At 45.7% G+C, this 16,262-nt stretch overlaps 1 protein-coding gene across 3 annotated transcripts in view; it reads right to left on the reverse strand.

Moving 5' to 3' along the window:
• Window positions 1-16,262, reverse strand: part of GRK3 (G protein-coupled receptor kinase 3) — a 134,792-nt gene that overhangs the window by 93,823 nt on the left and 24,707 nt on the right. For all 3 annotated transcript variants that reach the window (XM_079949553.1, XM_079949555.1, XM_079949554.1), the window contains exon 2: window positions 11,893-11,969. In XM_079949553.1, the coding sequence (XP_079805679.1) occupies window positions 11,893-11,969 (77 nt within the window). The remainder of the gene's footprint in view (window positions 1-11,892; window positions 11,970-16,262) is intronic.

Below are 16,262 nucleotides of genomic sequence, written 5' to 3' on the forward strand. Positions count from 1 at the left end.
CTTTTTAAATTTTTTTATTATCTCCTTTAATATCCTTATCTCTTGCCTCTCTTTCCTTTCCTTTTCCTTTTTCCTTTTCTTGTTTTCTCTTTTTGCTGAGTTTCCGTTTCTGTCTTGTTCTGTTCTGTCTTTTTGCATTTTGCGTTGTCCCCTACTTAGATCTAAGGAGGGGTTAACATGCAGATTGCTGTTTAGATATTGAAGGACTCTGTGTGAGAGGCTCCGAAGTGAGTATCTCCCAGGTGGGAGGATGAGAGAAGAAAGGGAAGTTCCCAGGTGAGAGTTGGGAGGGATCACCTTTCTCTGTGTGGGACAAGATTTACACGTGAAAGAGGAATGTGTATTCTCTCTCTCTCTCACTTAGTTTGTTCTTTTATTTCAATGTATTATCAAAAGTCTTAATGAAAGTCTTTTTAAAAAAAAGTACTGGCAGGGTAGAGGACAAGGAGGACAACAGCAAGTGGAGCCACAACCAATGAGGGGCAGAGCCAACACCTTTTTTTGTCCACCTCTGCTGAGTTCTTCAAAGGCAACCCTAAGATGGAAGAAGCTAACCTCCAGCACCACCCACTGTGCAGGTTGTACATAAGGAGGCAGGCAGGCGGTGGCTTACTGAGGGTAGCCGAGGTTGGTGGGGCAGCGTCCCATTTGTCCTAACGGACCTATGTCGCCAATATCCCCCTTTTGCAAACAGGAAGCTGCAAGGGTCCACTCTTGCTAAGCCAGGCACTTAAAGTGAAGATGCCAGGTAAAGGTAAAGGGACCCCTGACCATTAGGTCCAGTCATGACCGACTCTGGGGTTGCGGCGCTCATCTCGCTTTATTGGCCAAGGGAGCCGGCATACAGCTTCCGGGTCATGTGGCCAGCATGACTAAGCCGCTTCTGGCGAACCAGAGCATCGCACGGAAACGTCGTTTACCTTCCCGCCGGAGCAGTACCTATTTATCTACTTGCACTTTGACGTGCTTTTGAACTGCTAGGTTGGCAGGAAAAGTTAAGATGCCAACTACTTTTCAATTCTGGGAAAGCTACAGAAATTAATTTTTTTCTATGCCATCTTGAGCAGCTTCAAAGACAGTTGACAATTGTTATAATTGCAGAATTTTGGCAATACACATGCTAACATTTTGATGGCAAAATTTTGGTTACCAGGCTCTGATGAGATTTCTCACGGCAGCCTCCTTTGTCAGAGCAGATTCCATCAGACAAAAGACACTGAAGAGCTCAAGGTCACCAAGGACAGACCAAGAGCAGCCTCCGCGAGGCCTCCCGGCTGCTGCTACAAAACAGCTCTTTATTTGGTGGTGTTTCTGTGCATATTTGACCAATGCTAGGCAACAATGCATGGATTATTCAGAAGGTGTGATGCGTCAGGGAGACAGAAACACTAACAAGAGTTTTGCTTTGACAGGGCAGGATGGGCTCGTTCTCCAGAGCAACGCATCTGGCATTCTGTTCCAACAATCCGTCATGGAGCTGGGCAAGGAAGGAGGGTGCTTTATGGGCCTGCTAGCCAAGTGCCTGAGGCAAGGAATGTTCCCTTCAACTTTCCGTGTGCAAAACCTGACCTGCTTGGTGGGAAGGGCTACACCTCTGTGGCAGAGCACATCCTAGTCAGGCAATGGGCCTCCAGGTTCAATCTCCATCTCCAGAGAGGCTTCGGGAGCCCCAGGTTTCTTGAGCTCAGTCTGCCCTGCAGGGTTTTGCTTGCACGCTCTTTCTCTCCCTTTCTTGCTCTGTGAATGAGCCCCAATTCGCCTTCCCTGCTTCTCTCTCTCTCTGTGTGTGTTTTCGGATGTTTCTTCAGAATAAAAGGGGGGGGGACACCCAGTGTCTGTTGTGTGCGCGCCTTTCTTTGGGGAAGAAGCAGCCCACAGGTTTCTTACTAACCCAGCCTACGCTGCCAGCCTCAGGTTAACTCTGCCAGTCTTCAGCTCTCTCCTCCCCTGACGCAAACAGGAGGGAAATACGCTCTTGAGATGCTTGTTGGCTTGCAAGTTGCTTCAGAGTAAAAGAACCCCCCCCCCTGCTTTGCATTTGAGCCTCTTCTGGGTCTCCCCCCACCTCCTTATGCTGCCCATTTTCTCCTAGATGGCTACGCCAAGAGTGGACATTGACGAATGCCCTCAGATGGGGTGGAAGGCGCATTAGGCATCCTTCCCAATGTTGAAGGAGTTTGCAAATAAGTTTATGGCTATTCCAAGAACAAGTGTGCAATCTGAAAGTGTGTTCAGCTCGGCTGGCAATGTTCTTCAAATACAAAGGGCATCTCTATTGCCAGAAAACGCCAAAATGCAAATTTCCCTTGCAAAAAATATACCGTATTTTTCACTCTATAACACGCACCAGACCATAACACGCACATAGTTTTTAGAGGAGGAAAACCAGAAAAAAAATATTCTAAACGAAATAGTGGATATATGATTTTTGTGGTTCATGCTGTGGCCACAGACATGTGATCTGAGTTTGGAGTAGCCCAGTGCAAAAATCCTGAGGATCCATGTGGATCCATGCTTTGTAACCACAGAGGAGGGAAGGAAGGGGAACCATGGATCCTCTGCTCACGACTGCAGCAGATCCCCCCCGCCACCCACAGGCATTCGCTCCATAACACGCACAGACATTTCCCCTTACTTTCTAGGAGGAAAAAAGTGAGTGTTATGGTGCAAAAAATACAGTAAATTGCGTTTAATAGTTTTTGTTCTGTAAAATTTTATCCATGCTTTCCGGTTTGGCCTGGTTTATAAAAGAAATGCAAATTTTCTTGGCAATAAAAATATAAATTTTGTTTATATTTTGTTCTGTTAAAATTTATCCATTCCATTCTTTCTATTTTGGCCTTGTTTAGAAAAAAAATTTAACAAACAATCAAATAACTGGTGTTGTGTGATGTATACATTCAACTAAGACTTAATAGTGAATTATATTTGAATATCTAAAAGTGTGACATTGAATTTGCTTTTTTCTTGTTTAGTAATGTAATTAAATGTTTAGGGAACCTTTGGTATCTAGCTTCTAATTACTTCCACAGCTTTAATTTTAGAGAAAATGTGCTATTATCGGTACAGTAGTACTATAACATAACAGTTGTAACAATACGTTAAGTAAAATTTTATCAGTTTTAGAGTTAGAGCCATAAGTAATAGCAGTTGCCAGGACCATGTTCACCTCTACATAGCTCCAGCCTTATTTCAGATATTGTGATATACTGAAATATCACAATATTTAACTGGTTACATATCGTGATGTTGAAAACCAGGTATCACCCAGCCCTAGTAACTGGAGAAGGAAGGGTTTTATATATTTAAATGCCATGGCTTTTGTCAGGGAAGAGTTAGAGTTAGAAGTTTCCAGTTTCCCAGAGGGAGAATGTTTTCCCCAAGGGCGGGAGGAGAGCAGTGAATCTAACAGGAACAACAGGGAGAGACCGGCTGTTCCCAGGAAAGGCAAGCTCAGATTAGGAGGAGGGGAGCTACAAGCCAGCTCCAGCCAGGAGGTTAGAAAAAAGAGCAGGAAAACAAAGGGAAGGGCGCCTTCGCCATTTTGAGGGTGGCTGGTCATGGAGAAGCAGAGCTCAGAAGGTATCTGAAATAAGTGACTCTGAGGAAGAATAGTTAAAGAGAAGGATCGTTTAAAAGTTTGTTTGTTAATACACAATAAAAAGTTATAAAAGATCAAGAAGCGCTTGTGTGGTGATCTGAAGAGGACAACGACCAGTCCTGACAGTGCTTACTCCCAAAATCCTAAGAATTATTGCAAGGCTGAAAGTGATCACGAGAGAGAGAGAGAGAGAGAGAGAGAGAGAGAGAGAGAGAGAGAACTACAGTTCACAGGGCTCTCTAGGGAAATGGAAGCGACCATTCTAGTAAATATTCCCTCAATTCTCTTTTTTTTTTTTAATAATTTTTATTGGGTTTTCACATTTTAGAAACACACACACAAATGAAAACAAAAACAAAACATGTATAATTTCATAACCTTACTTTCTTAACCCCCCTCCCTGACTTCCCCCCACCCCCCCCCCTTCATACATCCCAAATCCAATAATTAGCTCAGCAGGTTCTTATCTCTCTTCTTTAACATATTATTGTTGTTTTTAAAATTAATTCTTATTACTTGGCCAAATTTTACTTGGCCAGTTTTCTTATAAATATTAAGTCCTTTTCTAAGGTCGACCCAAATTCCCTTCCACGAATTTCCCCCTTTTTATATTAAATGTAGGTCATAATAGCCAAACACAAAAGTCATAAAAGTTTTAAAGTTCTGTTCTCCCCTCCCTCCCTACCCCGGTTTCTGTCCCTTCCCAAATAAATGTCCACAAAACAGTTCTTAGCCTGGATTCCTCACATCAGAGGCCTTCAAATCTCTGTCAGTCTCTCTCTGCCGGTTTTGTTGGTAGCCCTCTTTGTTGGTCCTCAGTTCTCGAAGGAGCTCTGGCACAGTCTCGTCAAATTTTCTTCCATCCAAAATACTTGGTAACAGCTGCTGCAACAAGTCAACTGATCTCCCATACTCAAAGAGGAAGCCCCAATCATATTTCTTATTTCTTTTAAGTTCCAGTATTCCAAGTGTTCCAGGGGCTTCCTCTTTCCACTTTCGCATCTTTCGCAGATTGGTAATCCCAAGATCTTCTTCTTTATGTTCTAGCAATGTAGGCTTCAGATTGGTACTGTCCTGTAGTTTCTTAACTCCTTCTTCCCTCTCCTCCAGTTCCAAAAATGTCTCTTCTGGTTCAGCTGCAGATTTTGTTTCAGTCAAATCTTTTATGCATTCAGCAGGGTTGCTTGTTTTAGAGTTCAAGGTTATAAGTCGTTTGTTCATAGCCATGCTTTGCTCTTGCAGTATTCCCACGAGAAAAAACATTCTTTCCATCTCTGCCTGTAATTTTCCATCTGTAGCCATTGTAATGTTTCAAAGTTTCCCCACCTGGTCCTTCAGGGGCACAGATACCCCATTCAGGACCAAGGAGTCCCCCACAGCTGCCTGCCCCCTGTCCCCCCAAAAGAGCACTTCTGCCTTGTCAGGAATCAACCTCAGTCCGTTAGCTGCCATCCATCTTCCAATTGCCTCCAGACACTCACACAGGACCTTCACTGCCCTCACTGGTTCTGATTTAAAAGAGAGGTAGAGCTGGGTATCATCCACACACTGATGAACACTCAACCCAAACCCCCTAATGATCACTCCCAGTGGCTTCATATAGATGTTAAAAAACATGGGGGAGAGGACGGAACCCTAAAGCACCCCACAAGTGAGAGCCTAGGGGTCTGAACACTCATCCCCCCCCCCCACTTTCTGGACACAGCCCAGGAGGAAGGAGCGGAACCACTGTATAACAGTGCCGCCAGCTCCTCTAGACGGTCCAGAAGGATGTTATGGTTGATGGTGTCAAAGGCCATTGAGAGATCCAGCAAAACTAGGAAACAGCTCTCACTTTTGTCCCTAGCCCACCGGAGATCATCAACCAGCGCAACCAGGCAGTTTCAGTCCCATGATGAGGCTTGAATCCCAATTAGAAGGGATTCAAATGGTCTGCATCCTCCAGGAGTACCAGGAGTTGTTCAGGAACCACCTGCTCAATCAGCTTGCCCAAGAATGGAAGATTTGAGACTGCAATCCCAACCACTTGCACTGCTAAGCCACAGTTAGAACTATGGTTCTACAAAAACAGACAAGGCACAGCTATGGCAAACATTTCCAAACTGTATGATGTTGTGGTGGTGAGAGAGACTAAGGCATGCCTTGAGCAATCAAGTTACCATCCTGGACATGAGCCACCTTACTGGATGCATCCATCAGTCTATGTTCCTCAGACTGGGGAGGCCCCATGGAAGACTGACACCCCTTCCCACACCCACAAGGGAGGTGTTAGATCACAGGCCCAGGCTTCAGCTGAACCTTCCCCCTACCTGGAGCCCTCCAGAGGTCAACTCCCATCAGCCCCAAGCAGCACAGCCAATTGACATGGCTGATGGAAGTTGTAGCCCAAAGCATCTCGAGGACACCATGTTGGGGAAAGCTGCTACACATAGCTGATCCAGTGGGAAATGTCAAAAGCCCCACCCTTGCCAGGAAAGCACAGTCCTATCCCTGAGCCAAGAGGACAGATTTATCTTAGATAGTAGATGATTTATTGCTCAGATAAGCCCTGGTGTCCAGCCCACTTCGGCTGCACAGCTCTGCTGGACTTCAAAGGCCACATTCCAAAGGCTCTGAGCAAAAATGCAGAGTTTACGCAGCAGCAAGAGAAAACTGCAAAAACTTCTTCAGAGCTTTCTTCAGTGTGCTAAAATAAAGTCCACTCAGGATATTAGCAGCTAAAAGCAGTTTATTTACAGCAGACTATCCATTATCTATCACAGCGAACAGCATCGTGAAAACACGTCCTCTCTCCTCAAAAGCGAAAGTAGAGAAAAAGAACAAAGAATGGAGACTCTCGGACATGACGTAGAATCTCCCCCCTCCCAACAGTGGGCAGTGCGTACACTCTGAGCTGTTTTAACCCTGTAAGCTCAGGTTATCCTCACACCCCCTCTCGCGCTGCACCACTGTGGGGGGAGTAAGTACAGAACTTACCCCCAACTCCAAACCACCACAAAACTCCCCATGACGCTGGAAGCTTAAAGGTTTGGTGAATCCATCGGCCAGGTTACTGTGACTGGCACAATACTTCAGCCGAATCAAACCTGACTGAACACTCTGACACACATTTTGGAAACGTATGTCCAGATGCTTGGTTCTGGCCTTAAATTGCGCAGATTCAGCCAATTTCAAACAAGGTTGATTGTCTTCCCAAACCGTGATGGGCAAGCTACAATCCCCATAGATCTCTTGCACCAAGCATCTATAGAACTCTAGTTCCCGGCACAAATCTGACAATGCACTGAATTCAGCCTCAGTAGAAGACAGCGCAATGAGACTTTGCTTCCGGGACTTCCACCCAACTAGTGACTTCCCAAACTTTACCACCAACCCAGACACAGACTTGCGGTCCTGCGAATTTGCCCAGTCACTGTCCGCATAGCATGTGAGCTTCGCCTCGCCTTCAGCTGGCAGCTTAAGACAGAAGTCTTTGGTATGCTGCAGGTAGCGCAGTACCCGCTTGATACCGTGCCAAGCACTCACATTGGGCTTTGACGCTTCCCTACTTAGCAGATTGGTAGCAAAGGCAATGTCTGGTCTGCTCCATTGGGACAGATACAACAGACTACCTAGAGCTGACTGAAAGAGCTCAGCATTCTCAAACTCGGCACTTTCTGCTTGCTGGCTATCTTTCACGAAGTTCGTCTCCATGGGTGTCCGAACTCCTGCACAATTGGACATTCTGAACTTCTCAAGCAACTGTTCAATCTTGCCTTTCTGACTGAGCAAGAAGCTACCATCCTCAGTTCTCGCTATCTGCACGCCTAGGTAGATCTTTACTGCACCCAGGTTCTTGAGCTGAAACCGCTTCCCAAGCTCTTTGGCAAACTTCTGCACCTGTTTGTCTGTCTTTCCAATATGGATGATGTCATCAACAAAAAATAACACCAGTTCCTGTGAGTCTCCTGATCCTCTAAGGAACAAGCAACTGTCAGCAAGACTCTTCCTGAAACCTAGCTTCTCCAAAGCTTCATTCAGGCACAAGTTCCAATTCCTGGCCGACTGTTTCAGGCCGTAAATTGACTTGTGAAGTTTCCACACAGTACCTTGCTCATTTCCCTCAAACCCTAGAGGAGGAAGCATGTACAAATCCTCCTGGAGGTCTGAGTTCAAGTAAGCAACGGCCACATCAAAATGATGCACCAGCAACCCTCTTTGTGCAGCTATGGCCAAAAGCAAACGTAGAGATTCACTCCTACAGGCATACGTTTCCGTGTAATGCAACCCCCTGCGCTGCGTGAATCCTCTCGCCACTAATCTGGCCTTATACTGCGGTTCTCCTGTCGCTGTAGGCTTAAGACGGTAAACCCAGCGGCTACCCACGGCTTTTTCGCCCATCGGCAACTTCGTGAGGGAGAACACACCTAAAGACTCCATTGAGTTCATCTCCTTCTGCATCGCCTCATGCCATTTCCTGGCTTCTTCCTGAGGCAGTTTCTGAACATCTTCAAAACTCTCGGGTTCACACTGTGCCATTCCGACCCACACGCTAGTGACAGCAAACCTTTCAGGAGGCTTCCCCTTGGTCGTCCGAGCAGAACGGCGCAGCACCACTTCAGGAACCTCCTCTGACCCACTGGGGCCAGCCAGAACGTCCTTGGCATCAGAGAGCTCCCCCTCTGACTTACTGCGCCTTCTGGACTTCTCAGCCGAACCTGTGGGGGAAGATGGAGCACTGCGTTGCTCAATCTTCACAGCCTTGGGAGAAGTTCTCCCCTCTGCTTGCACTGGGTCTGAACTCTGAGCCTCGGCTGCAGGTTCAACCTCTTCCTCACCTTCATCGGCAGAGTCAAACAGACTCTCTGACAGGATGTCAGGGTTCCCATGTATCCTAGCCCAACCACTCTGCTCACAGAATTCAGCACTGTTGCTGAGCAGAATCCTGGACTGATTCCCTGACGGATAAGCAAACCTCCACCCCTTGGTCCCTGGCTCATACCCACAGAAAATCATCTTTTGGGACCTGGGTTCACCTTTCTTGCGTTTGGCCTTTGGTATGAGGACCCACGCCTCACAACCAAAAACACGAAAATAGTGCAGTTTTGGTTGCTTTCCGTGCAACAAGAAGTACGGGGTGTCACCTACCACTGAATTGAACGACCTGTTCAGAACAAAGTTGGCCGTTCGCCAAGCCTCCCCCCAAAAGCGCTGTGGGAGCCCGGCATCAAACAAAAGAGCTGCGGACATCTCCCCTAGTGTCCTGTTCCGTCTTTCCGCAATCCCATTCTGTTGGGGAGAGTGCGGAGAGGTCAATCTGTGTTGAATCCCCTTTTTGCGGAAGAAACTTTGCAGTGCAGACCCGGTGAACTCCCCACCGCGATCGCTCTGAAAGCTTTGCACCCGTGTGGAAAACTGCAGTTCCACAGCCGCAATCCAGTCTTTAATTAGTGGTGCAGCCTCACTTTTGTGTTGGATCGTGAAGGTCCAAGAGTTCCGAGTATGGTCATCAATCAGAACCAGCGCATATTTGGCTCCGCCCAAACTGGTCACAGACATGGGACCTGACAAATCTGCATGAATTAACTGAAAAGCCCTAGTGGTCACCCTTTCAGACCTTGGGTATGTGCACATTTTTACCTTTGCAGACTTGCACGCTCTGCAATCTAGAAACTTAGCACAAGGTTTCATTTTGCACCCTTGCGTATACTCTGGGATCTTCTTCACTGACCCCCAGGACACGTGAGCCATGCGTCGGTGCCATAAGTGAGCACACGCATCATGAACTGGAACGTTGGCACACTGTGCTTGAGCCACCTCCATGTCACCTGTACCTGCAAAAGAAGCATTTATCACAAACAACCTGTCTTTACATTCAACACTGACTAGGTGCTGTCCATTCTTAGAAATAGAACACTTATTGTTTTCAAAACACACTTTGTAGTTTTCAGCAAGAAGGGCGCTGACAGACAGCAACGCGCAAGACAGTCCTGGAACAACAAAAGCCTGGATTGAATCCTGTAAGAAAGAACAAAACAGTGAGCCAGTCTGCGTGAGTGCGTGTTTAGTCCCATCTGCTAAACACACAGTCTTCCCAGAAGTCACAGAGGTGCAGTTCTCCAGGAATCCTGCAGATGGCACTAAGTGATGCGAAGCTCCACTGTCTATAACAAAAGTCAGCACAGCATCCTGTTGACAACTCTTGACAGCAGCCATAGAGGCTGCCAAATGTTTACATTCAGTGTCTCTGCCAGCTGCCTTCGGCTTGCCTTTCCCACGCTTTGAAGAAGAGCTCTTTATCTGGTTGCTACGGGAGACGGCCTTCGGCTGTTCCTGTGCCTCGACTGGACAGTCTCTCACCAGATGGGAGGGGGAGCCACAGCGATAACAGCGGCGACACGTAGCAACAGCTCTCACAGCTCCCTCTTCAGCCATTCCTTTGTTCCCAGCACCCCCACCTTTGGGTGCACAGCCTGGGCCTGCACGCTCCCCAGCACTCTGGTTGTAGGCCTCAACATCACACGGCCCCTCGGAGACAAAGCAGCTACTCCCAGCTGTAACTTCAGGAACATGGCCAGCAGCCCCCTCTGGGCTCTCCGCTTCCTCCCTGTTCTCGGCTTTCTTAAGGCCCTGGTCTCTTGCTGAGCTTGCACACAGACTCCTCAGCAACTGCCAAGCGGCCTGAGCCGACTCAACGCCCTCCAAGTGGGGCAACAGCGAAACATCTACGCTGGCTTTCAACATGCAGAGCTCCCTTTGCATTCTCTGCTGTCTATCCTCCAGCAAAGCAGCCTCAAAGCCTGCTGCGTCATCTTCAGAAGTAAGTGGCATGGGTGGGGCCGGCTCCTTCTGGGCTATACTCCAGAGCCCTGTGGCCAGAAACCACCCCCTTACTCTTCTTGACCAGACCTCCCAATTTTGCTGATTTAATCTCTCATCAAAGGGGACGTTGAAACTCTCCTGGAGTTCTGCCATCTCCTCCCCCGGTCCCCCCTTGGGGCTGTGGAGTACTCACGCGTACTAAACCGGCTCCGAGGATAGGCTTCTGGTGTCCCTTTGCAGCACACAGCTTGCAGCCAGCCTCCCTGCTTTCTCCCAGGCAGAGCTGGTCTTTTTCTTCCGGCAGCAAAAACAGCAGCGTCTCACTTTTTACAGCCTTTGTAAGCACACAGCATTCCAAACAGGCTCTCCACCGGACATCAAAGCAGCTTCCTCTAATTGCAATTACCGTCCATAACCTCTTAGATAGTAGATGATTTATTGCTCAGATAAGCCCTGGTGTCCAGCCCACTTCGGCTGCACAGCTCTGCTGGACTTCAAAGGCCACATTCCAAAGGCTCTGAGCAAAAATGCAGAGTTTACGCAGCAGCAAGAGAAAACTGCAAAAACTTCTTCAGAGCTTTCTTCAGTGTGCTAAAATAAAGTCCACTCAGGATATTAGCAGCTAAAAGCAGTTTATTTACAGCAGACTATCCATTATCTATCACAGCGAACAGCATCGTGAAAACACGTCCTCTCTCCTCAAAAGCGAAAGTAGAGAAAAAGAACAAAGAATGGAGACTCTCGGACATGACGTAGAATCTCCCCCCTCCCAACAGTGGGCAGTGCGTACACTCTGAGCTGTTTTAACCCTGTAAGCTCAGGTTATCCTCACAATTTATTGGGAGTGTGTTGTTACGCACCGTGTGCAGAGTATGGCTTGTGAAGCTGGTTGGAGAGCAGACTTTACCTGTTGCCATCACACACAGATGGAGATGCTTGCAGAGTAAGAAAAATAACAAAGTTGCTTATCATAGGAAGTACATAACTTGGAAATAAATGTTTCTAAACTAACTAACTAGTCTAGAAAAGACAAAGACAGTGATAATTTTTTCTCTGTGGTCCAAGAGAGAAGTGTAAGGAGGAGGAGGGAGCTCTAAACAGGCTGCAACCTAAGCTGTATCAGTCCAAACTTTGAAGGATAGGGAGGTCAGCACAGAGGTTAAAGGTACAGGGATAGTCAGGAGGTCTCTTGCTGTTTTAAGCCCGTGCAAATCCTTTTCTGCCAGCTGAGTTGCACCCCAATTTCCAACAAACATCCCAGAATCAAAAAACCAACTGGGCTCTTAACTCGCAGCCCATTGTTCTGTCACATTATCAAAAATATATCTCACATCTTGTTTTGTATGTGAAGCACCATTTGCCTCCCAATTTCCTCTCATGAAAGCACACAACTCTGCCCCAGATATCCACATTTTGGAAAACACCAATTTATAGCATGCAGTTCTGAACATCAGCGTGGGAGGAGTAAAAAAAAGCACACGGCGGCTTACCAATCTTCTGACTAAAAATCTTGTCAAAGGTTAATTCACCTCTCTCCTCCAAATACTTCTGCATCACGCTGCGGATACTGAAAGAGAAATCACAGACACAAATTACTCCTTGCAACCACACACACAACAAGGAAATGAAGAAAGAGAGGTATAAAAAGGTACCTTTAAAAGATAGATATGGTGAACAACAGGCCAAATCAACTACAAAACCCTGAAGATGTCATCCTGAAGGATTTGGGGTTTTGGTTTTCAATCAGAAATGGATAAATTAAACAGAAAATGTCTGCATGGGATTCACTTTCACATGCATGCATATATGTGAGTATTAGTGGTTGCTACCTTTCGGAGGCCAGTAGACATATTTGGGATTTTGAGAGAGGGCCGTGGGCACCACCCACTTTGCTTGCTCCTCTCCCAACAGATTTGTTGGTGGTTTGGAGGGGATCCCTTTTAAATAATTGTGAGGCTCCCTAAGAATCTGTGCCTCAGTTCTATGTTTTTGTACCACAGCAGTACTGGAAACCACCAGATCAGTGAATTCAGATCAGTTTTATTTTCCAATAAGTCTTTGTATCTTATCCAAACATTAAACAATGCTTTCCTGACAATATGGTTTTTAAATGCTTTATGTACTTTAACCTTGTCGTACCACAAATATGCATGCCACCCAAAACCATTATTAAATCCTTCTAGGTCCAAAATGTCTGTGTTCTCAAGAAGCAGCCAGTCTTTCAACCAGCAGAATGCTGCTGATTCATAATAGAGTTTGAGGTCTGGCAGGGCAAATCCGCCCCTTTCCTTTACATCAGTTAATAACTTAAATTTTATTCTGGGCTTCTTGCCCTGCCAGACAAATCTAGAAATATCTTTCTGTCACTTCTTGAAACAGTCCATCTTGTCCACAATTTGCAATGTTTGAAACAAAAACAACATTCTAGGCAATACATTCATCTTTATAACTGCAATTCGACCCAACAAGGAAAGTTTCAAATTTGACCAAATTTCTAGATCTTTTTTCACTTCCATCCAACATTTTTCATAGTTATCTTTAAATAAATTCACATTTTTTGCTGTCATATTAATCCCCAAATATTTCACTTTCTTACCCATAGTCAAACCAGTCTCATTCTGAAACCTTTCTTTTTCAATTGATGTTAAGTTTTTCTCTAAAACCTTAGTTTTTGACTTGTTCAATTTAAATCCTGCCACTTGACCAAATTCTTGAATTAAGTCTAAAACCCTTTTAGTACTAGATTCTGGCTCCTGTAACGTCAAAACTAAGTCATCTGCAAATGCTCTCAGTTTGTACTGTTTAGCTCCGACCTGTATACCTTTAACCAACTGGTCTCTTCTAATCATATTCAGCAGGACCTCCAGAACCGATATAAAAAGCAATGGGGAGATTGGGCACCCCTGTCGTGTCCCTTTTTCTATCTTAAATTCTTCTGTAACCACATTATTCACAATTAATTTTGCTTTCTGTTCAGAATATATTGCACCTATACCATTTTCAAAACCTTGCCCTACCCCCATCCCCTGTAGATTCTTTTTCATAAAACTCCAAGAAATGTTGTCAAAAGCTTTCTCCACGTCCACAAATATCAAAACTGCTTTAGTGTTTATATTCACTTCTAATTTTTCCAAAATATCAATTAAATTCCTCAAGTTGTCAGACAAATGTCTTCCTGGGAGAAAGCCCGCTTGGTCTTTATGAATCTCTTCCATCAATACTTTTTTTCAATCTTTTAGCCAAAATGTCAGCAAAAATTTTGTAATCCACATTTAATAACGATATGGGGCGGTAGTTGTTAAGTTGAGTCTTTTCAGTCTCTGTTTTCGGTATAAGTGTGATATATGCCTCTTTCCACAATGGTAAACAATAGATCTAAAGCATGTTCATGGCATTCGAGTATGGCCAGAGTTATTCAGGGACAGACCCATGGAGGCCATGCTTTCCATGAAGTCCCAAGTGGACCCTTGTAATGTCATGTTGACGTGACTGTTAAAATCCCCTAGGACCACCAGACTAAGTGTCTCCAGGAGAACATACACCATGACCTGAAGCAGCTCAGGTAGGAAATCCTTGATGTAACGGTGAGGTCAGTACACCAATAGGAATCCAGTACTGCCCAACGTCCAGAACATGCACTCAGGAAACTGGGTCTCCCTAATAGGACGCCTGGTGCAAGTTAGTTAGTTAGTTTGATTTATTACGGCCATTGGCCCATATCTAAAACAATACATCAAAATTTATCCATAAACAATACAATTTAAACAGTTCCAAGTTAAACCACCCATATAAAACCAATTTTACTTCAATTAAGTAAACACTATACACAATAAGCTCCCTCTATGTAAACCGCAATTCAAATCCCTCAGATTTTGGGGTATATGCGTCTTAGTTCTGGCACTTATTGATGGTTCTTAAGTTTAGCTAAGCTGTCAGAGTCATACAGTGATCCATTTCTCCTCTTTTGAAATAAGACATTAATCAGGTATCTAGCGACTGCAAGGGATCTATTTGTGTCTTCGTCGTTTAATAAGTATATTATTTGGGCTTCCTGAGGTCTGTCAGCAATTCTCGATAAATATGGGGCCAGAAACTTGGACCGTGAAGCCGAATGTAATGGACAACAGAAGATTATATGATATAACGATTCTATAGATCCACTTTTACAGTCACAGAGGAGTGAGATCTGTCCGTTGGAGAGTCTGTTACCCAACACATTTGATGGGAAAACATTGAATCTAGCCTTTATAAAGGCATACCTGTGCATCACCACAGATAAGGTAGTTAAATAAGATGGAAGTTTCGTTGGTGGTGTTAAGCCAAGGTTTATCGGCGAACAGGTGCGACAGGTGGTGACGCCTGGTGCAAACTAATGACTTCCTAAAAATCCCTGCAACCTTCTCTCCCTGCCCACATGACCCGGGTTGCTGTGCATAAGAGAAGCCTGGCAGACAAGCAGCAGCAAGAACAGGCCCACCTGCCATGACCATCCAAGTATCTGTTATACATGCCTGGTCAATTCTACTATCCACAATCAGGTTATGGATGGCACTGGTCTTACTGGTCATTTACCTGGTATTACACAGCACCACCTTGAGGTCCTGTAGGCCTTGTTAATACCTGCATCCTTCTGGTCAGGACCAGACCTGGAGGCAGGAACATCCTTAAGACAATGACTAAACTGGCCTACTTGGTAATGACGTGGTCTAGTTTTAGTGTAACTCTTCCTCCTGCCCATGATCACTGAGATTGGATGTCCCCAATGCCTCCACCCTAGTTTTGGCTGGGGCTCACTCCTGGGCAGGCCTGTCTCACCCCCCCTAAAACAAATTAACTTATGCAAATTAGATAGCTTAACTAAAATCAAATCCAGGACAAGTCATTCAGAAGGAATCATGAAATCACAGTAGAGTCAGAATGTGCCCTCAAGGGTCATCTAGTGCAACCCCTGCAATGCAGGAATCACAACTCAAGAATATCCCTGACAGATGACCACCCAACCTTCATTTCGAAACCTCCAAGGAAGGAGAGTCTACTGCCTACTGAGAGAGATTGTTCCACTGTCAAACGGCTCTTACTCTCAGGAAGTTCTTCTGAATGGTTTGTCCCCTGGCATTCCACCCACAACCCAAGAGATGGCGGGGGTGGGGGGGAGGACCAGGGTGCTACGTGTTGTGTTGTAATCTGTCAAGCCCTGAATATGGAAGTCTCTCACCAAGACCCATAACCCCCAGCTGATGCCTTTGGGGTGGTGCCCTTGACCATGGAATCTTCTTGGACCAGTTCTCTGGAGAGAGGGAGAGAACTTCTGGAGATCTGATATAGGTTGCTATACAGGGTGGGTACTTCCTAAACTCTGCTGGCTCAATTTGAAATTGCTAAATGGTGATTTCTCACGTCCTCTAATAAAAGAGTCAACTCTGCCTCTTAGTTTTTGATTTATCACCAGAATCCTCCTGCGCCCCTGTTCACACTTCCCCCAGGAAAGTTTCAGAATTTCTACTAGCAATGAACAATGCATCTTGCATTCTCAGGATTCCTAGAGGAGAAAGTGACCTGGAGAAACCCACAAAGTGGCACAACAGGCAGAAGCCACAAGCTGCTTATCCGACTGAAAAGCAAAATAAATTATTAAATCCTTTCATGTATGGTCCTCTCCATGTTCCAAAGTACCCCCTCCCTCTCAAACACAGGTGAGAAACTTCTGTTGTTGTTCAGAAATGGGGAGAATCTGCCAGGTCACTTAATGGTGATGGGCAGGGCCACCCACTTTTCCTTCTATCTTCCTTCCCCAGTCTCTCTCTCTGCCACTTCCTTTCTCCCATTCCCTGCCCTTGCCACTCCCATGATGAAGCCAGGT

This window comes from Podarcis cretensis (assembly GCF_951804945.1).
Source record: "Podarcis cretensis genome assembly, chromosome: 13".
Classification (NCBI taxonomy): domain Eukaryota; kingdom Metazoa; phylum Chordata; class Lepidosauria; order Squamata; family Lacertidae; genus Podarcis; species Podarcis cretensis.